The sequence below is a fragment of the Ornithorhynchus anatinus genome, chromosome 4, assembly GCF_004115215.2.
Source record: "Ornithorhynchus anatinus isolate Pmale09 chromosome 4, mOrnAna1.pri.v4, whole genome shotgun sequence".
NCBI lineage: Eukaryota > Metazoa > Chordata > Mammalia > Monotremata > Ornithorhynchidae > Ornithorhynchus > Ornithorhynchus anatinus.
The window spans coordinates 133215851-133238036 of record NC_041731.1 but is presented as its reverse complement, the minus strand read 5'-3'; the positions used below and the strand labels follow the sequence as shown (position 1 = coordinate 133238036).

The window sequence follows — 22186 nt, the reverse complement described above, 5'->3', positions numbered from 1 at the left end:
ATTTGTAAAGTGCTTACTATGTACCAGGTACTGTATTAAGCACTGGAATGGATACAAGATAATCAGGTTGGGCACAAGTCCGTGTGCCATGTGGGGCTCACGGACTTAATCTCCATTTTACAGATGAGGTAACCGAGGCCCAGAGAAGTGAAGTGAGTCACCCGAGGTCACACAGCAGACACGGTGCAGAGCAGGGATTAGAACCCAGGTCCTTCTGACTCTGAGACCTATCCACTAGGCCACGCTGCTTCTATTCTCCATTCCCAATTAAAATCCTATAAAGTTTCAGTTTTGGAGGTGGGGGTGGCACTATTTTTTAATGTAGTGTTCTAAAGGAGCAGGAAGTAAAAAACAAAAGTGGAACTGCTAAAGAAAAAAGAAAAAGCAGAACAGGTAATTTTTTTTTTTGGAAATTCCATTTTTAAGACAATGTATTCCAAGCCACAGCCATGATTCACAAAACCGAGTTTCAACTGATCACATACTTAGAAGCCCAAATGGAAAAAGCAGAAGTCGCTAAATCGGTGACGCGTCAGGTTTTAGAGGTCGGCACCGAGGAAGCCTGGCCACACGAAGAAGCTTATGAGAGGAGCGCAATTCTAATTAACATCACGCCCCGCCTCACTCTCCCCTAAAAGCCAGTTCCACACAGATGCCAGGCCTTATCAACCGCAAAACCCTCCGCGACAACGCAAAGTTCATCCTTCTGACTTGTTGCAGGGGGTGATTAAAAACGAAATCGTTGCCTGATTTCCCATAAGCCGAGCTCGCTCTTTGTGAGAGGGAATCGAGCTCGAATCCGAATCCTTGAGGAAGCCCGGCTTCCCGCTGGGTCCTGTTGCCATGGGTAACAGATCGGCAGCTAAATGGAACTTGGGGCGGGAACTCTTTTAACTTTCCGACATGCACGGGCATGGTATCGTGTCAAGTGGTTCGGTCTGAGCTCCGGGTGTCAGGCCGACGGTGAAGATGAATCTGGAGAAGTCGTTCTCCAGCGAGACATGCATCTCTTACGACGAGCAGGTAAGGCCCCCCCCAAGTAACTCCGCAGGAGCCACGGGATCTTTTTGCTCCCCCGAAAACTTGGGTAGCATTCGTGCGAACCCCGCTTTTCTTGCACCGATTTGCTCGCTCTCAGGCTCGTCGATTCATCCCGGCTCTGCAACTCGCAGATTCCCCCCGTCGACGGCTTTCTCTGGAGAGCTCGGTCCTGTTCGGGTAGTTTGAAGCCAGCACTCTTTTATCGGAAGCGATTCGCTTCAGTGCCTTCACGTTCAGGATTATTCAGAGGTTCTAGTTCATATTAGGCAACAGACCGTGCAGCTGGCTGGCCTTTCTGACATCGAATGGCTGCTCGCATTCAAACGGACACTTTTCTGTAGCGTCAGAAACTCAGGGGTTCGCCATCCCAATCCTAAACGGTGTGGACGATCTGGCTCTTTTAATTTCTAGACCCGTGGTTTTCCAAGGTGTTAGGAGTCCGGAAGACGGTCGCGTCCCAGCTGGCTATTTTTCTATGCCTTTGTTTCCTTTATTACGAGAAGCCGTTCGAGTTAACCACTCTCAATTCTTTGTCAAAGATTTTTAGTGATTGCCGAATCCGTCCTGCTGCACAGAACTGTAGTTTTCCGGAAATCGGTACATCTTACTCTCTTTCCTATATCTACTGTCTATTAAAACTTTGATAGATTTAACGTCTCATATTTAATCGATTAGAATACGTATTCTCAAGGGAATGTGCCTGCCAACTCCCTAACGTTGTACTCTCCCAAGTGTTTAGTACAGTACTCTGCACACAGTGAGCGCTCAAAAAATATGGTTGATTCATTGATTTAGACGATTTAACTCAAACACACAGATCCCAAGTAAAACATGTGAAGTTTCGTTAATGACAAATAGCATGCGTTGCGAACGGCAGAGTATCGGAACCGGTATTCAACTGCCAGAATTGAAATCTGGTATGGTGTTCTGAGGTTTATTCTCACAAAGACTATTTTGCCTTGGGGTGATAACCAACAAAAATTCCAAATACCTGTTTTTATTTAATGTTGGGTGTGTAAACATGGATTTTTTCAATCTGGTAGGCTCCCAACTTGGGTTTGGGTAAGTGGAGAATTCATGATAATGCCGAGATAAAAAAAAAAAATTATAGTAGAGGCAAAGACATTTAATTTAATGGGTTTAAATCTCCTTTTCCTAGTAATTTAGCTGGATGATTTCCTGGATGATTGACAGTTTGATAGCCGTTCTTGTTTGTATAAAAATCGGATCCTTTGAAACACTTCTAAACCTTAAGAAAGCAACCACTGATTTTCACATAGCCACCTATCATTTTCGTACAGCGAGTCAGTGAAGTCAGGTTTGCATCTCGTATTGCGGGTCAAGGCGAGTACACGGTAGAATTCCGAAACGGCCCACTTAATTCTCCCCCGATTAGACCGTAAGCCCGTCAGAGGGCAGGGACTGTCTCTATCTGCTGCCGATTTGTACATTCCAAGCGCTTAGTACAGTGCTCTGCACGTAGTAAGCGCTCAGTAAATACTATTGAGTGAATGAATGAATAATTGAAGGAATTTGGGTGTGAGATTTTTGTATGGTGCTTTGCCAAGCTGACAGCCACTTTTCCCCAGCCAGTGATGAAAATAGGTCTGTTGAAAGCGCACGTCGTTTTATTGATTGTTTCAATTTGTAAGAGATGCTGCAGATGGAGCATCTTTTAAACAGACTCAGTCTTTCAGGAGCTCCTTCCTTAGGCAGGCACAAAAAATGTAATTTCTTCAGACTATGTGCCGCACACCAATTGCAGTGGTTGCACAGAACGTATACATTGAGTAGATACCTTTGCGTCCTCTAAACAGTAAGGTCGATATGGGCTGAGGACGCATCTACCGACTCTGTTATATTGTACTCTCCCAAGTGTTTATTACAGTGCTCCGCACACGGTAAGCGCTCGGTCAATACCATCGATTGATTGATGACGTAGGGGAGATGGACTAAAGATCCATTTGGAGACCAGAGGGTTGGATTAGTTATCCCCCAGGCAAGAGCGCGGGCTAGGGAGTCAGAGGTCGTGGGTTCTAATCCCGGCTCCGCCACTTATCAGCTGTGGGACTTTGGGAAAGTCATTTCACTTCTCTGGCCTCAGCTCATCTGGAAAGTGGGGATGAAGACCGTGAGCCCCATGTCGGACAACCTGTCTTATCTCTACCCCAGCGCTTAGGACAGTGCTTGACACATAGTAAACGCTTAAAAAATACCGTCACTATTATTATCCCCTTCCCCTCTTAACCTCGGGGCAAAGCTCAGCCAAACGGTACGGGGCTAGAATAGATCCCCGAGCCGTTTTCTCGTGTGCCCAGGCTCAAGGGATTCTCACCGTAATTCTCCAGTTCCCCGGCTGAATTCTCATGTACACGGACTCGGGCGATTCTCACCGTGACCCTCCGATCCTCTGACAGACTCCCCCTCAGCCAGCTTTTCTGGCGAGACCAGATACGATGCTTTAGACAGCCGCAGAGGATGTTAACAATAATGATAATAATAATAATAACCGTGGTATTCGAGAAGCGCTTACTGTGTGCCGAGCACTTTATTAAATGCCGGGGTAGGTAAAAGATAATCAGGTCCCATATGGAAATCGGAAATGGGTACGTCTTACTCTCTTTCCTATATCTACTATGTATTAAAACTTTGGCCCGAAGATCTAACGCCATTTAATGTTTCATATTTCATCGATTAGAATACGTATTTTCAAGGGAATATGTCTGCCAACTCCGGAACGTTGTACTCTCCCAAGTGTTTAGTACAGTACTCTGCACACAGTGAGCGCTCAAAAAATATGGTTTTTTCTACATATATCTATATATCTGTATCTACATATATCTATGTCTACAAGATATATAGATATGTGTAGATATAGATATATAAGATATATATCAGATATATACTAAATATATAGATATATGTAGATATAGATATATAGATATATGTAGATATAGATCTATTAGATATATAGATATATGGAAGCAGCATGGCTTAGTGGAAAGAGCCCGGGCTTGGGAGTCAGAGATAATCAGGTCCCATATGGGGCTGACAGTCTAAGTAGGAGGAAGAGCAAGTATTGAATCCCGATTTTGCGGATGGGGGAACTGAGGAATAGAGAAGTTAAATGGAAGTTAAATGATGAAGAAATAAAAGATGATTTGGGGAGGGAATGAAGCGGGTTGCTCGGCATAAGCCCCGTCAACTGTTTTAAGGCTGCAAAAATCACACACCAAAAAATGGGGCGGTCATGTGGGGAAATACGGTATTTTGAGGTTTTGCTTCATTGAGCCTTTAATGATAATAATAATAGTTGTCGTATTCGTTAAGCTCTTACTAGGTGCCAAGCACCGTACTGAGTGCTGGAGTAGATACAAGAGAATCAGGTCCCACACAGGGCTCACGGTAGAAGGAAGATCAGAATTTGGATACCCATTTTGCCGGTGGGAGAACTGAGGCACAGAGAGGCTGAGTAACTTGCCCAAGTTCACACAGCAGACAAGTGGCGGGGCTGGGATTAGAACCCAGGTCTGGGCTCTTTCCCTTAGGCCACCCTGCTTCTCAGGGACAACTCCGCTATCCAGTGAGGCTGACAGCTCACCCAGCGACCTCTTACAATGAAACCAGGGAATGACTAGCTCTCGTCGTTTTAGGGGTCAACAGCGAAATAAAGAAAGACAGAAATAGAGTTTTACGGCAGAAATAATACGTGCGGCAGAGAAGCAGCGCGGCTCAGTGGAAAGAGCCCGGGCTTGGAAGTCAGAGGTCGTGGGTTCTAATCCCGACTCCGCCGCTCGTCAGCTGTGTGACTTCGAGCAAGTCGCTTAACTTCTCTGTGCCTCAGTTGCCTCATCTGGAAAACGGAGATGAAGACGGTGAGCCCCATGTGGGATGACCTGTTTACCTTGTATCTCTACCCAGTGCTTAGAACAGTGCTTGGCACATAGCAAGCGCTTAACAAATACCAAAACTATTATTATTATCGTGTGCAAAAAAGAAAGCTCTGATGGGTCTCGTGTCTTTATCGAGGCGTCTTGGCTTAAAATTTCCTTTGCTTTCTAACCTGGTGAGAAGACCCTTCCGATCATCACTAGAATTCGGATTCTAAAGCTACCATTTGTAGAATCAGCGATCATATGATCTTTTTGGGGAGGATCGGCATCCGCCCAGGTAGCGGAGAAAATTGCTGAAATTTAGTGCGTACACACGTCCGCTAAAATAGGAGTGTTTCCATTTAGGTCTAGACCAGCGGTTTCCCTTATCTAATTAGAATTCAGGGCAGTGGCTCCTTTAAGCAAATCGATACCTTTCTGAGAGTCCCAGATGAGCTCCGTCGAGGTAGTTTACATTTTCGGTTCAACTTTTCTTGGGGCGGATAAAATCCCTCGCCTTACAGGACTCCGTGGCTGAAGATGCATTGATTGACTTGCATCCTTTTCACAAGTAGGCTGAGAATAAATCTGCCTTTCAGCACAGCCTTCTTTTGACATTTGTTTCTCTTTGGTAGAAGACTAAAATACTTCTGCTATGTATTTCCTTCTGGTAGTGCTATACAAGTCTATTCTGCAGAGTCCAAATTTCTCTTTTGGTCTACTTTGCTAGACCCGACGTCTTTTCGGAGAAGCAGCGCGGCTCAGTGGAAAGAGCCCGGGCTTTGGAGTCAGAGGTCATGGGTTCGAATCCCGGCTCTGCCACTCGTCAGCTGTGTGACTGTGGGCGAGTCACTTCACTTCTCTGGGCCTCAGTTACCTCATCTGGAAAATGGGGATGAAGACTGGGAGCCCCACGTGGGACAACCTGATTCCCCTGTGTCTACCCCAGCGCTTAGAACAGGGCTCTGCACATAGTAAGCGCTTAACAAATACCAACGTTATTATTATTCTTTTCTCTTCTACAATCTCACGGTTCCTTTTTGCTCCAGCACACCTGGAAATCGACACCCTGCGGGGATAACTCAACATATTCAGAACGGGGATCTTCATCGGCCTTCCAAATCTTGCCGGTAGATCGCCACCATCTAGCCCATCTCTCAATCCTGTAACATTATTTGAGACTTGATTTCCCTTCTTGTTCCACCTCCTCAACCCTTGAAGATTCCACCCCTTCTTTTCCATCCGATCCATCAGATATGCTGGGCCTGGCTCTCGTCGTATCCCGCCTTGAGACCAGCCTCCTCTCTGGCCTCCCTGCCTCCAGCCTCACCCCTCTCCGGTCCATAACATGGCCTAGCGGCTAGCGTCCGGGCCTGGGAATCAGAAGGAACTGGGTTCTAATCCTGGCCCCGCCACTTGCCTCTGTGTGAGCTTGGGCAATTCACTTTACTTCTCTGGGCCTCTGTTGCCTCATCTGTCAAATGGGGATGGAGACTGTGAGCCCCATGTGGGACAGGGACTGTATCCAACCTGATGTGACTGGATCTACCCCAGCACTTAGTACAGTGCCTGGCACATAGTAAGCACTTAATTATTATTATTATTACTTCTCTCTGCGATCCTGAACATTTTTCCAAAGTATCATTCTGTGCTCATACCTCCTGCTCATGGTATACCATTATTATTGTTGTTATTATTATTATTATAATCAAAGACACTCCATCAACGTAACTTAGTGGAAAGAGCCCGGGCTTGGAGTCAGAGGTCATGGGTTCTAATTCTGACTCCGCCTCTTGTCAGCTGTGTGACTTTGGGCAAGTCGCTTCACTTCTCCATGTCTCACTTACCTCATCTGTAAAATGGGGATGAAGACTGTGAGCCCCACGTGGGACCACCTGATGACCTTGTATCTACCCCAGCGCTTAGAACAGTGCTTGGCACATCGTAAGCGCTTAACAAATACCATTTTTATTCTTATTTATTACTTCTCCTATCTCTTTTTCCAATATACTCCAGATGGCAGACTTCACTGCTGGCCAGCCAACCTGCTCCCTCATTCCCATTTCTTTTTAGAGCTTGGATCCACCCCAGTGCTTAGTACACTGTGTGGCGTGTAGTAAGCACTTCACAAATACCATCATTATTGTGCCCATTTTACAGACGGGGAAACGGAGGCACAGGGAGGGGAACCCTCACAGTGGACGCGTGGCGGAGCCAAGACCGCGGCTCTCCCACGGCACCACACCGCCATTCCAGTGGTACTTACTGAGCGCTTACCGTGCACACGGCCAGCACTGAAGAAATAACATTTATTGCTGGATTGATTTATACTCCAGTACTCCTTCCTCTTGCCTTTACCTTCCCCACTAGAAGATAAAGCTCCTTGAGAGCAGGGATAACAATAATAATAATATTGGTATTTGTTGAGCGCTTACTATGTGCAGAGCACTATTCTAAGTGCTGGGGGAGATACAGGGTCATCAGGTCGTCCCACGTGAGGCTCACAGTCAATCCCCATTTTCCAGATGAGGTCACTGAGGCCCAGAGAAGTGAAGTGACTTGCCCACAATCACCCAGCTGACAAGTGGCAGAGCCGGGATTAGAACCCATGACCTCTGACTCCCAAGCCCGGGCTCTTTCCACTGAGCCACTCTGCTAAGTACTCAGAAAATGCCGTCGATGGATTTCGGATGTGGCAGGCACTCGCAACCCCCCACATCTCTGCTCCTTACTATAGAAGTGGATTCCACATATCGGTAATTTATAGTAATGGACGTCTCCCCCTCTTAGGCGGTAAGCTCCTGGGGTCCGCCAAATTTGGGTAATGTCCTCTCCGAGCGCTCAGTATGGTGTTGAACGTGGAGTAAGCACTCAAATTCCATTGACTGATTGATCGATTCTACTGGTTCATCCATTAATAATAATAATAATAATGTTGGTATTTGTTAAGCGCTTACTATGTGCAGAGCACTGTTCTAAGCGCTGGGGTAGATACAGGGTAATCAAGTTGTCCCATGTGAGGTTCACAATTAATCCCCATTTTACAGATGAGTTAACTGAGGCCCAGAGAAGTGAAGTGACTTGCCCACAGTCCCACAGCTGACAAGTGGCAGAGCCGGGAGTCGAACCCATGACCTCTGACTCCGAAGCCCAGGCTCTTTTCCACTGAGCTACGATGCTTCACCGAGTTAGTGGCCAAGCCCATTTGATTAATTATTCAAGTGCCCGAGAAAGCAAATAGGTGATTTGCAAAATAAGCACATAGTACAATTTGTGATTTATACTAATGTCTATCTCCCCCTCACTCATTCAGTCATATTTATTGAGCGCTTACTGTGTGCAGAACACTGGACTAAGCGCTGGACAAAGCTGATCGTGGGCAGGGTACATGTCTGGCAACTCTAGTGAGAAGCAACTTGGCCTAGTGGCAAGAGCACGAGCTTGGGAGTCAGAGGACGTGGGTTCTAATCCCGGCTCCGCACTTGTCTGCTGTGTGACCTTGGACAAGTCACTTGACTTCTTTGTGCCTCAGTTACCTTATCTGTAAAATGGGGATTAAGATTGTGAGCCCCACGTGGGACAACCTGATTACTTTGTATCTACCCCAGTACTAAGAACAGTGCTTGGCACATAGTAAGCACTTAACAAATACCTTAATTATTATTATTATTATTAATAACCCTGCTTTATCGAACTCTCTTGAGCATTTAATACTGTGCTTTGCACACAGTAAGGGCTGAATAAATACCTTTGATGACAGTGATGATAATAGTAATTGTGGTATTTGTTAAGTGCTTACTATGTGCCAGGCACTGTTCTAAGCACCGGGCTGGACACAAGCCGGTTGGGTTGGACACAGTCCCTGTCCCAAGTGGTGCTCACAGTCTTAACCCCAGAGAATAATAATAATAATAATGTTGGTATTTGTTAAGCTCTTACTATGTGCAAAGCACTGTTCTAAGCGCTGGGGGAGATACAAGGGAATTAGGTTGTCCCACGTGGGGCTCACAGTCTTCACCCCCATTTTACAGATGAGGTAACCGAGGCCCAGAGAAGCGAAGTGACTTGCCCAAAGTCACACAGCTGACAAGTGGCAGAGCCTGGATTAGAACCCAGGTCCATGGGACTCCCGGGCCCAGGCTCTACCCACTGGGTCACGCTACTTCTCGATTCTTTGCCTGGTATGGAAGCGGGCACGCAGACAAGTGTGAGCATCGAGAGGAGGAAGCAGGGTGGGACGGGAATGTTCAAGTTAATCCATTCAGTCAATCAACGGCGCTGAGAAAACAAATCACAAGATAATAATAAAAATAATGATGGTATTTCTTAAGCGCTTACTATGTGTCAAACGCTGTTCTAAGCTCGAGGGGAGATACAAGGTAATCAGGTTGTCCCACGTAGGGCTCCCAGTCTTCATCCCCATTTTACAGATGAGGTAACCGAGGGACAGAGAAGTGAAGTGGCTTGCCCAAAGTCACCCAGCTGACAAGTGGCGGAGTTAGGATTAGAACCCGTGACCTCTGACTTCCAAGCCCGGGCTCTTGCCACTGAGCCACGCAGCTTCTCTCAGATACGATGGGGCTAGTAGTCCACCATTCATTCATTCATTCATTCATTCATTCAATAGTATTTATTGAGCGCTTACTATGGGCAGAGCACTGGGCTAAGCGCTTGGAATGGACAATTCGGCAACAGATAGAGACGGTCCCTGCCCATTGACGGGCTCACGGTCTAATCGGGGGAGACGGACGGACAAAAACAGTAGCAATAAATAGAATCAAGGGGATGGACATCTCTACAGCGAAGTCCGGAAGCCACGGTGGATTCCAGCGAGATTGGAGTTAGTGTGGAGGAGCCGTCTCCTCACAAAAAGAACGTGAAAATGACGTCCAAAAAGGCAAAAGGGACTCAGGAATTGTGAGGTGAGTTTGCCTGTGACAGCCATCGTCAGTCAGGAAGAGAGCAAAATGGCCGAGGGCTTGTGAGGCAGACACCGGAAAATACCAGGCATATTTGGTTTTCTTCCGTTCATTCATTTAATCGCATTTATTGAGCGATTTTCTGTTTTATAAGACAGAGGGCTGTTTGACTCATTTATTACGTCTAGTTACCGACTAAAAACCTCCCGCCTTCCCACCCTACTGGGCCTTCCATCTGGGTCAAGCGGTGAGTCACTGGTAAGTAGTGAGCGAGCGCTTACGATGTGCGGAACGCTGTACTGAGCCCTTGGGAGAGAACAGCGCAGCGGAGTTGGTAGACAAACCTCTTGTATCTCCGTACTTGGGTCTGTACTCCTAACTGCTTTGGCATGATGAAAATAATAATAATAATAATGATGGTATTTGGTAAGCGCTCACTATGTGCCAGGCACTGTACAAGCAAGGCGGGTTGGGCACGTGGGGCCCAGTCTCAGTCCCCACTCTACCGATAAGGTAAACTGAGGCACAGAGAAGTGCCTAACTTTATTTTAATGTCCGTCAATCAATCAGTGATATTTATTGAGCTCTTACTCTGTGCAGAGCACTGTTCTAAGTGCTTGGGAGAGTGCAGTACAACTCCTTTCATTCATTCAGTAGTATTTATTGAGCGCTTACTATGTGCAGAGCGCTGTTCTAAGTGCTTGGGAGAGTACACCTCCTTTCGTTCATTCAGTAGTATTTATTGAGCGCTTACTCTGTGCAGAGCACTGTACTAAGTGCTTGGAATGTCCAATTCGGCGACAGATAGAGACCATCCCTGCCCACCGACGGGCTCACAGTGTAAACGGGGAAGACAGACAGCAGAGCAAAACAGAATAAAACAAAAACAACATCATCAAGATAAATAGAATCAGGGAGATGTAATAATAATAATAATAATGTTGGTATTTGTTAAGCGCCTACTCTGTGCCGAGCACTGTTCTAAGCGCTGGGGTAGATACAGCGTAATCAGGTTGTCCCACATGGGGCTCACAGTCTTCATCCCCATGTTACAGATGAGGTCACCGAGGCCCAGAGAAGTGAAGTGACTTGCCTACAGTCACGCAGTGGTAGAGCGGGGATTCGAACCCATGACCTCTGCCTCCCAAGCCCGGGCTCTTTCCACTGAGCCACGCTGCTTCTCTAAATACCCCCTCATTAACAAAATAAATAGGGTAAAAAATAATATATACGAATGAGCGCAGTGCTGAGGGGAGGGGAAGGGGGAAGGGCAGAGGGCCGACGGGAGGGGAGGAGGAGCAGAGGGAAAGGGGGCTCAGTCTGGGAATGTCTCTACCAACCCTATTGTATTTTACTCTGCCAAACATTTGCTCGAGTGCTCTTTTTATGGTATGTAATAATAAGAATCGTAATAGCGATGATAGATGTGGTACGTGCTAAGCATTTATTACGTGCCAAGCACTGTTCTAAGCCCTGGGGTAGATACAAGTTAAGCAGGTTGGACGCAGGCCCCGTCCCACCTGGGGCTCACGGTCTTAATCCCCATTTTCCTGATGAGGTAACTGAGGCCCAGAGAAGTGAAGTGACTTGTCCAAGGTCCCCGATTAGACGGTGAGCCCTTCACCGGGCAGGGATCGTCTCTATCTGTTGCCGAATTGTCCATTCCAAGCGCTTAGCACAGTGCTCTGCACAGAGTCAGCGCTCGATAAATGAATGAATGAATGAAGGGTCCCACAGCAGCCGTGGGGCGGAGCCGGGATGAAAACTCAGGTCCTTCTGACTCCCAGGTCCTTGCTCTGTCCACTAAGTATGCTGCTTCCCTATTTGTTAAGCACTTACTATGTGCCAAGCACTGTACTAAGCACCGGGGTAGATGCGAGTTAATCAAGTTGGACCCCGTCCCACACGGGGCTCACAGTCTTAATCAGCGTGGCTCAGTGGAAAGAGCCCGGGCTTGGGAGTCAGAGGTCGTGGGTCCGAATCCCGACTCTGCCCCTTGTCAGCCGTGTGACCGTGGGCAAGTCACTTCACTTCTCTGGGCCTCAGTTCCCTCATCGGTCAAATGGGGATGAAGACTGTGAGCCTCACGTGGGACAACCTCATTCCCCTGTATCTGCCCCAGCGCTTAGAACAGTGCTCTGCACGTAGTAAGCGCTTAACAAATACCAACGTTATTATTAAAACCCATTTTACAGATGAGGGAACGAGGCCCAGAGAAGGGAAGCGACTCACCCAAGGTCACGCAGCAGGCCTGTGGCGGAGCTGGGATTAGAAGAAGAATAATAATAATGATGGCATTTGTTAAGCGCTTACTAGGTGCAAAGCGTTGTTCTAAGCGCTGGGGAGGATACAAAGTGATCAGGTTGTCCCACGTGGGGCTCACAGTCTTAATCCCCATTTGACAGATGAGGTCACTGAGGCACACCCAGGTCCTTCCGACTCCCAGGCCTGGGCTCTAGCCACTCTGCCCCGAGTAAGCACTCAATAAATACCATTGATTGATTACCGAACAGGAAGCCCGAGGGATATTCAATAGTATTTATCGAGCGCTCACTATGTGCAGAACACTGTACTAAGCACTTGGAATGGACAATTGGGCAACAGATAGAGACGCTCCCTGCCCATTGACGGGCTCACGGTTTACGATCAACTGTTTTCCGTTTCCCTTGGGAACAAGGCAGGAAGGCTTTGGTTCAATTTCAGTGGGTTAGATATCAATCGATCGATTGCATTGATCGAGCGCTTACCGGGTGCAGAGCACTGTACGGAGCGCTTGGGAGAGGACAATAGACCAATAAACAGATAATAATAATGTTGGTATTTGTTAAGCGCTTTCTACGGGCAGAGCACCGTTCTAAGCGCCGGGGGAGATACAAGGTCATCGGGTTGTCCCACGTGAGGCTCCCAGTCTTCATCCCCATTTTGCAGATGAGGTCACTGAGGCCCAGAGAAGTGAAGTGACTCGCCCACAGTCGCACAGCTGCCAAGTGGCAGGGGCGGATTCGAACCCGTGACCTCTGACTCCAAGCATTTTAGTCAAGCCCCTTGTAAAGTGCCAGCCAGCCAGGGGAACGCGATCCGTAGAGAAAGCGGCGTGGCGTGATGGATAGAACCAGAACCTGGAAGTCAGAAAGTCCTGGGTTCTAATCCCCATTCCACCCCTTGTCTACTGTGTGACCTTGGGTAAGTCACTTCACTTCTCTGCGCCTCTGTTACCTCATCTGTAAAATCATGGGGATTAAGAGTGGGAGCCCTGTGTGGGACAGGGACTGTGTGCAACCTGATTGTATCTACCCCAGCGCTTAGAACAGTGGCTGGCACAGAGTAAGCGCTTAACAAGTACCATAATTATCGTTATTATCATCGGCTGTGCCTCAGTTACCTCATCTGTAAAATGGGGATTGAGACTGTGAGTCCTATGCGAGACAGGGACTGTGTCTAACCCATTTTGCTTGTATCCACCCCAGCGCTTAGCTCAGAGAAGCAGCGTGGCTCAGTGGAGAGAGCCTGGGTTTGGAAGTCAGAGGTCGTGGGTTCAAATCCCAACTCTGCCACGTGTCAGCTGTGTGACTGTGGGCAAGTCACTTCACTTCTCGGTGCCTCAGTTCCCTCATCTGGAAAATGGGGATTAATTGTGAGCCTCACGTGGGACAACCCGATGACCCTGTATCTCCCCCAGCGCTTAGAACAGTGCTCTGCACATAGTAAGCGCTTAACAAATACCAACATTATTATTATTACAGCGCCTGGCCTCATAGGAAGTGCTTAACAAATATTATTATTAGTAGTATGAGTATTAATACAATCCCAGCTCTGCCACTTATCAGCTATGTGACTTTGGGCAAGTCACTTCCCTTCTCTGTGTCTCAGTTCCCTCATCTGGAAAATGGGGATTGAGACTGTGAGCCCCACGTGGGACAACCTGATGACCTCGTATCCACCCTAGGGCTTAGAAAAGTGCTTGGCACATAGTAAGCGCTTAACAAAATACCGTTATTACAATTATTATTATCTCTTTCAGCCAGCTGGCCAATATAACGGTTCCTAACGTCCTTTCAGGCCCATATAGTTCTAATCCTTGAAGGATCAGGAAGAAGCAGTGTGGTTCAGTGGAAAGAGCGTGGGCTTGGGAGTCAGGTTGTGGGTTCTAATCCCCGTTCTGCCACTGATCAGCTGTTTGACCTTGGGCAAGTCACTTCACTTCTCTGGGCCTCTGTGACCTCATCTGTAAAGTGGGGGGTGACTGTGAGCCTCATGTGGGACAACCTGATTACCTTGTACCTACCCCAGCGCTTAGAACAGTGCTTGGCACGTAGTAAGCACTTAACAAATACCGTTATTATTATTAACGTGGAAGTTGGAAAATATTCGGAGGCTATGTTTTGAAGAGTTGGAAGTGGATGAAACTGAGGCCCAGAGAGGACACCCCTGGGGCCAATGGTCAGAACATTGGTCCGAAAACAAAACCCAAACTGAAGAGATTCATTCAATCGTATTTATTGAGCGCTTACTGTGAGCATAGCACCACACTAAATGCTTAGAAAGTAGAATTCCGCAACAAATAGAGACAATCCTTGCCCACAGTGGACTCACAGTTTAGAAGGTCTAGCCGTGCTCCACCATAACCGAGATAAAATTCTGGTTTTTTAGGTTCAGCTTCATCAAATTATAGAAGCAGCATGACTTAGTGGAAAGAGCGCTGGTTTGGGAGTCAGAGGTCTTGGGTTCTAGTCCCGACTCAGCCACTTGTCAGCTGTGTGACTTTGGGTGAGTCACGTCACTTCTCTGGGCCTCAGTTACCTCGCCTGTAAAATGGGGATGAAGACTCTGAGCCCCACATGGGCCAAGCTGATTACCTTGTATCTTCCCCAGTGCTTAGAGTAGTGCTTGGCACATAGTAAGCGCTTAACAAATACCATCATTCTTCTTGTTATTATCAGGAGCAAGTACTCAACACCTCCTATTCCCAATTTACCTTCCCGAAGCTCCTCAGGATTGCAAGAAGCAGTGTGGCCTAGTGGATAGAACACAGTCCTGGGCGTCAGAAGGGCCTGGGTTCGAATCCCAGGTTGGCCACTTTTTATTTTCAATGGTATTTGTTAAACTGTTACTATGTGCCAGGCACTGGGGTAGATACAAACGAATCAGGTTGGATACAGTCCATATCCCACTTGGGGCTCACAGTCTCAATCCCCATTTTCCAGATGAAGGAACTGAGGCTCAGGGAAGTGAAGTAACTTGCCCAAAGTCACCCAGGAGACAAGTGGCAGAGCCGGGATTAGAACCCAGGTCCTTCCGATTCCCAGGCCCGTGATCTATCCACTCGACCTCGCTGCTTCCTCCGATATCCATCCTCCCACCTCTCCTATTAACAAGTGGTTAATACTCGGGGCACCTCAAAGTATTTACTTTGGAAGCGATGCTTCTCCTTACAGGGTTGGGTTTTCTCTAAGAAAACAATGTTTTCCCCTGAGATTAAAGTCCTTCAACTTCTGAAATACCTGTCTCCTGATTCAGCTCCCCCAAGCCAAGAATATAGGGATTTTGTGTTTAAAGAAAGGAAACTTGCAGAGACTTGTTTATATCGGTAGCCTGTACCCTTTCTCCTCTTGAAGTTTCTTTCGGCAGAGCCAAGTTTCACACTAGCTAATTGTCACTTTGAGGTCACTTAGTAGTGTCGCTTCCGGACCGAACCTCTCCAAGAGGTCCAAATTCGCCGCCCGAGATCCAAGCGATATCAAAAGCTCTTTGCAAGTTGACGATCTTCCTGCCTCTTGCTACTTTCACTGGCCAGCGTGAAAAATGTCATTATTTTTGGGTCTCTGTTGTCCATTGGGTAAACGTCTTTTGAATTAAGCTCATTATGGGCAGGGAATGTGTCTGCTAATTCTGTTTTTTTTTAATGGCACTTCTTAAGTAATAATAATAATGTTGGTATTTGTTAAGCGCTTACTACGTGCAGAGCACCGTTCTAAGCGCTGGGGGAGATACAGGGGAATGAGGTTGTCCCACGTGAGGCTCCCAGTCTTCATCCCCATTTTACAGATGAGGGAACTGAGGCCCAGAAAAGTGAAGTGACTTGCCCTCAGTCACACAGCTGACAAAGGGCAGAGTCGGAATTCGAACCCATGATCTCCGCCTCCCGAGCCCGGGCTCTTTCCACTGAGCCACGCTGCTTCTCTAAGTACGTACTATATACTAAATACCGTTTTAAACACAGGGGTAGGTACAAGTCAGTTATGTGGGACACGATCCCTGTCCCGCATGGGGCTCACAGTCTGTAGTAGGGAGGGAGAACAGGTAATGTAATCCCCTTTTTACAGTTGAGGAAACTGAGGCACAGAGAAGTGAAGTGACTTGCCCAAGATCACGCCGCAAGCAGTTGGCAGAGCTGGGATTAGAACCCAGGTCCTCCGAGTCCCAGCCCTATGCTCTGTCCAGTCGGGCCACGGTGCTTCTCCTTTAATTGTAGTTTTCCAAGGACTTAGTACAGTGCTCTGCACATAGTAAGCACACAACAAATACAGTGTTGTGTGCACGGAAAGCACTCAATAAATACAATTGAATGGATGAATAAATGCCATTGATTGAATAAATTATGAAAAATGGGCCTAGCCCTTGGTTCATGGGATTATTCTGGTGTTTCAAGATCAGCTCGTTGTGGGAAGGTAAGTGACATTTCTACCAACTCTGTTGTGTTTTCCCAAACACTCGGTACAGTGCTGTGCACACAGTGAGCACTCATTAAGCTCAATAAGAAGTGGCATGATTCATTCATTCATTCATTCAATTGTATTTATTGAGTGCTTACCGTGTGCAGAGCACTGTGCTAAGCGCGTGGAATGCACTATCCGGCAACAGATAGAGACAATCCCTGCCCAACGACGGGCTCACGGTCTAAAAGGGGGAGACAGGCAGCGAAATCAAACAACTAATCAGGCATCGATACCGTCAAAATAGACAAATAGATTCTCATAGCTATATATTTTCATTACCCTATTTATTTTGTTAATGAGATGTACATCGCCTTGATTCTCTTTATTTGCTATCGTCTTAATGAGACGTTCATCCCCTCGATTCTATTTGTCATCATTGTTCTCTTCTCCCCGTCTCCCCCGATCAGACCGTAAGCCCGTCAAAGGGCAGGGACCGTCTCTATCTGGTACCGATTTGGACAGTCCAAGCGCTTAGTCCGGTGCTCTGCACATAGTAAGCGCTCAATAAATACTATTGAATGAAGGAATGAATGAATAATAAAATAGAGTAATGAATAATATATGCAAATATACACAAGTGCCATGGGGAGGGGAACGGGGTAGAGCAGAGGGAGGGGTGGGTGGGAGCAGTGATCGTGGGTTGAGGAGCCCCGGGCCTGGGATTCAGAAGGACCTGGTTTCTGATCCCGTCTCGGCAATCATCTCTATAATTCTATTTATATCTCTATAATTCTATTCAACTATTTTGCGGCTGTTGATGATACCCATCTAACTAGTTTTGTTTTGTCGTCTCTCTCCCCCTTCTAGACTGTGAGCCCGTCGTTGGGCAGAGATTGTCTCTATCTGTTGCCCAATTGTACTTTCCCAGCGCTTAGTACGGTGCTCTGCACACAGTAAGAGCTCAATAAATATGATTGAATGGATGAATGAATGAATGAATTTGCTGCGTGACCTTGGTGAAGTCACTGCACTATTCTGTGCCTTAGTTATGTCCTCTGTCAAGTGGGGATTAAGACTGTGAGATCCATGTGGGGCATGGCCTATGTCCAACTCGATTACCTTGCATATATTCCAGCGCTCAGTACAGTGCTCGGCACCTACCCCTTAACAAATACCATAAAAAATGAATAAATAAATGAGATTGCTATTAATTGTCATGCTAGAGGGTGGGACTGCCTATGTTGTAGGATTAGAGAAGCAGTGTGGTTTAGTGGAAAGAGCCCGGGCTGGGGAGTCAGAGGTCGTGGGTTCTAATCCCGACTCCGCCACCTGTCTGGTGTGTGACTTGGGGCAAGTCACTTAACTTCTCTGTGCCTCAGTTACCTCATCTGTAAAATGGGGATTAAGAGTGTGAGCACCGTGTAGAATAGGAACTGCGTCCAACCCAGTTTGCTTGTACCTACCCCTGTGCTTAGTACATTGCCTGGCACGTAGTAAGCGCTTAACAAATACCACAATTATTGTTATTATATGTACCAGGAACGGAGCCTCCTATTGCCAACTGGGCAAAGCCTTGTTTTTGAGGGTGACAAATTCATTATTATGCAAGACCCCCAAAAGTTCTACAACTTGGAAACGTGAGCCTTTTATTTTTGTAAGTTTAAGGTTTACATTCGAAAGAAAATGTTGGCTATTTAATCAGTCAGCCAATGGTATTTATTGAGTGCTTACTGTAATAATAATAATAATTGTAATATTCATGGCACCTGTTAAGAGCATGGCCTAGTGGACAGAGCAGGGGCCTGGGAGTCAGAAAGTTGTGGGTTCTAATCCCGGCTCTGCCAGTTGTCCGCTCTGTGACTTTGGGCACGTCACAAGCAACGTGGCTCAGTGGAAAGAGCCCAGGCTTGGGAGTCAGAGGTCGGGGGCTCTAATCCCAGCTCTGCCACTTGTCTGTTGTGTGACTTTGGGCAAGTCACTTCACTTCTCCGGGCCTCAGTTCCCTCTTCTGTAAAATGGGGATTAAGACCGGGAGCCCCACTTGGGACAACCTGATTACCTTGTACCTACCCCAGTGCTTAGAACAGTCCTGGGTACATAGTGAGCACTTAACAAATGCCATTATTATTATTATTGTTCTCTATGCCTCAGTTAAGCAGTGTGGCTCAGTGGAAAGAGCCCGGGCTTGGGAGTCGGAGGTCGTGGGTTCGAATCCCAGCTCTGCCACTTGGCAGCTGTGTGACTGTGGGCAAGTCACTTCACTTCTCCGTGCCTCAGTTCCCTCTTCTGTAAAATGGGGGTTAAGACTGTGAGCCCCACATGGGACAACCTGATTACCTTGTACCTACCCCAGTGCTTAGAACAGTCCTGGATACTTAGTGAGCACTTAACAAATGCCATTATTATTATTATTATTATTCTCTTTGCCTCAGTTAAGCAGCGTGGCTCAGTGGAAAGAGTCCGGGCTTGGGAATCAGAGGTCATGGGTTCGAATCCCAGCTCTGCCACTTGGCAGCTGTGTGACTGTGGGCGAGTCACTTCACTTCTCTGGGCCTCAGTTACCTCATCTGTATTCATTCATTCAATAGTATTTATTGAGCGCTTACTATGTGCAGAGCACTGTACTAAGCGCTTGGAATGAACAATTCGGCAACAGATAGAGACGGTCCCTGCCCTTTGATGGGCTTACGGTCTAATCGGGGGAGACGGACGGACGAGAACGATGGCGATAAATAGAGTCGAGGGGAAGAACAGCTCGTAAAAACCGATGGCGACTAAATAGAATCGAGGCGATGTACAATTCATTAACAAAATAAATAGGGTAACGGAAATATATACAGTCGAGCGGACGAGTACGGTGCTGAGGGGATGGGAAGGGAGAGGTGGAAGAGCAGAGGGAAAAGGGGAAAAAGCATTTAGCTGCGGAGAGGTGAAGGGGGGGGTGGCAGAGGGAGTCGAGGGAGAAGAGGAACTCGGTCTGGGAAGGCCTCTCGGAGGAGGTGAGTTTTAAGTAGGGTTTCGAAGAGGGGAAGAGGATCAGTTTGGCGGAGGTGAGGAGGGAGGGCGTTCCGGGACCGCGGGGGGATGCGACCCGGGGGTCGACGGCGGGATAGGCGAGACCGAGGGACGGCGAGGAGGCGGGCGGCGGAGGAGCGGAGCGTGCGGGGCGGGCGGTGGAAAGGGAGAAGGGAGGAGAGGTAGGAAGGGGCGAGGTGACGGAGAGCCTCGAAGCCTAGAGTGAGGAGTTTTTGTTTGGAGCGGAGGTCGACGGGCAACCGCCGGAGTCGTTTAAGAAGGGGAGTGACAGGCCCAGATCGTCTCTGCGGGAAGATGAGCCGGGCGGCGGAGAGAAGGATAGAGCGGAGCGGGGCGAGAGAGGAGGAAGGGAGGTCGGAGAGAAGGCCGACACGGTAGTCTAGCCGGGATACGACGAGAGCCCGTAACGGCGAGGTAGCCGTCCGGGTGGAGAGGAGAGGGCGGATCTCGGCGATATCGTAGAGGTGAGACCGGCGGGTCTCGGCGACGGATAGGACGCGTGGGGTGAACGAGAGAGACGAGTCGAGGACGACACCGAGATCGCGGGCCCGAGAGACGGGAAGGACGGTGGTGCCGTCCACGGTGATAGAGAAGTCTGGGAGAGGACCGGGTTTGGGAGGGAAGATGAGGAGCTCAGTCTTGCTCATGTTGAGTAAGTACTTGCTCATCTGTAAAATGGGGATGAAGACTGTGAGCCTCACGTGGGACAACCTGATGACCCTGTATCTCCCCCAGCGCTTAGAACAGTGCTCTGCACATAGTAAGCGCTTAACAAATACAAATATTATTATTATTGTTACCTCATCTGGAAAATGGGCATTGAGACTATGAGCCCAGTGTGGGACAGGGACTGTGTCCAACCTGCTTAGCTTGTATCTACCCTGGCATTTAGAGCAGTGCTTGGCACACAGTAAGCACTTAACAAGTACTAGTATTATTATTAATATTACGTGCCAGGCCCTGTTCTAAGTGCTGGCATTGATATGAGATAGGTTGGGGACAGTCCCTGTCCCACATGAGGCTCACATTCTTAATCCCCATTTTCCAGACGAGGTAACTGAGGCCCAGAGAAGTGAGACGACTTGCCTAAGGTCACACAGCAGACACGTGATGGAGCCGGAATTAGAACCCAGGTCCTTCTGACTCCCAGGCCCGGGCTCTAGCCACTAAGTCACGCTGCTTCGGCGCAGAGCACTATACTAAGCGTTTGGAAGACTACAACGCACCAGCGTTGGTGTCACGTTCCCTGCCCACAACGAGCTTACATTCTAGAGGTGGAGATAGACATTAATGTAAATAAACGAATTACGGATATAATGTTGGTATTTGTTAAGCGCTTACTATGTGCGGAGCACCGTTCTAAGCGCTGGAGTAGTAACGGGGTAATCAGGTCGTCCCACGTGAGGCTCACAGTTAATCCCCATTTTCCAGATGAGGGAACTGAGGCACAGAGAAGTGAAGTGACTTGCCCACAGTCACCCAGCAGGCAAGCGGCAGAGCCAGGATTCGAACCCATGAACTCTGACTCCCAAGCCCGGGCTCTTTCCACTGAGCCGCGCGGCTTCTCTGGGGGCTGTGGGGTGAATATCAAGTGCTCAGAGGGTACAGATCCAAGGTTACGGGTGAGAGGGAATCGGGGAAAAGAGGGCTTATTCAGGGAAGACATCTTGGAGGAGCTGCAAACTGAAGATCGTAAACTCGTCGTGGGCAGGGAATGTGTCTTTTTTACTCTCCCAAGTGCTTACTGCGGTGATCTGCACACAGTAAGCGCGCGGTAAATACGATCCTCTGATCGATGATGAGTTACACTTCGAAGGTGATGCGAGGAGGTCTGGGGTTTGTGGAGGGGAAAGGAGCTTCAGGCCAAGCGTAGGATTTAAGCTGTAGAGCCTGATTTTAATTATGCTAGAAAACAGACCTCGCTTTCGAAGCAAAGGAACTATAATCTGAAAATTCGTTTAGAAGAAAGTGCAGCTGGGCACATTTAAGCTCTTGAAATGTCTCAGCCCGAACGGAGCGACGCAATTAAAGATGCGAAGTGGGGGGTGTCAGAGAAAACGCCAACGTAAGGGGGGTGGGCGTTCTGCAGAGAGGGACAAAATGGGCAGTTTTGAAGACTGAGAGGTTCCAGAACTGGGTGGTCCTGGTTTTCTTTTCACACTGTAACCATAGCAATCAACGGGAAGTTTTTTTTGGTTCCTTTTTTAATGTTATTTGTTTAGCGCTTACTCCGTGCCAGGCATAGTACTAAGCACTGGGGTAGGTACAAGCTACTCGGGTTGGACTCGGTCTCTGTCCCACATGGGGTTCAGAATCTTAATTCCCGCTCGACAGATGAGGTAACTGAGGCCCGGACAGGTGAAGTGACATCCCCAAGATCACACAGCAGACGAGTGGTAGAGCCGGGATTAGAACCCAGGTCCTTCTGACCTCTAAGGTTTCGTGATTGCTGACAGAGGGCCTTTAAATTTGAGCTTTGAGCCTTAGTTAAATAGAATGAACTGTGAGAACTCGATCTCTCCCGTCTCGCCGTTGACCACTAGCCCACGTCCCGCCTCTGGCCCGGAACCCCCTCCCTCCTCAAATCCCACAGACAGTGAATCTCCCCCTCTTCAAGACCTCATTGAAGGCCCGTCTCCTCCAAGAGGCCTTCCATGACTAA

At 47.9% G+C, this 22186-nt stretch overlaps 1 protein-coding gene across 2 annotated transcripts in view; it reads left to right on the top strand.

Annotated features, from left to right (window-relative positions):
* The first annotated feature begins 592 nt into the window (after positions 1–592).
* The window catches only part of RGS12 (regulator of G protein signaling 12), a 159477-nt gene continuing 137883 nt past the window's right edge, over positions 593–22186 (top strand). The window contains exon 1 of one of the 2 annotated variants that reach the window (XM_029063770.2): positions 593–1023. In XM_029063770.2, coding sequence (XP_028919603.1) covers positions 970–1023 — 54 coding nt within the window. In that variant the 5' untranslated portion in view covers positions 593–969. The remainder of the gene's footprint in view (positions 1024–22186) is intronic. The other variant, XM_029063772.2, reaches the window with a different exon arrangement.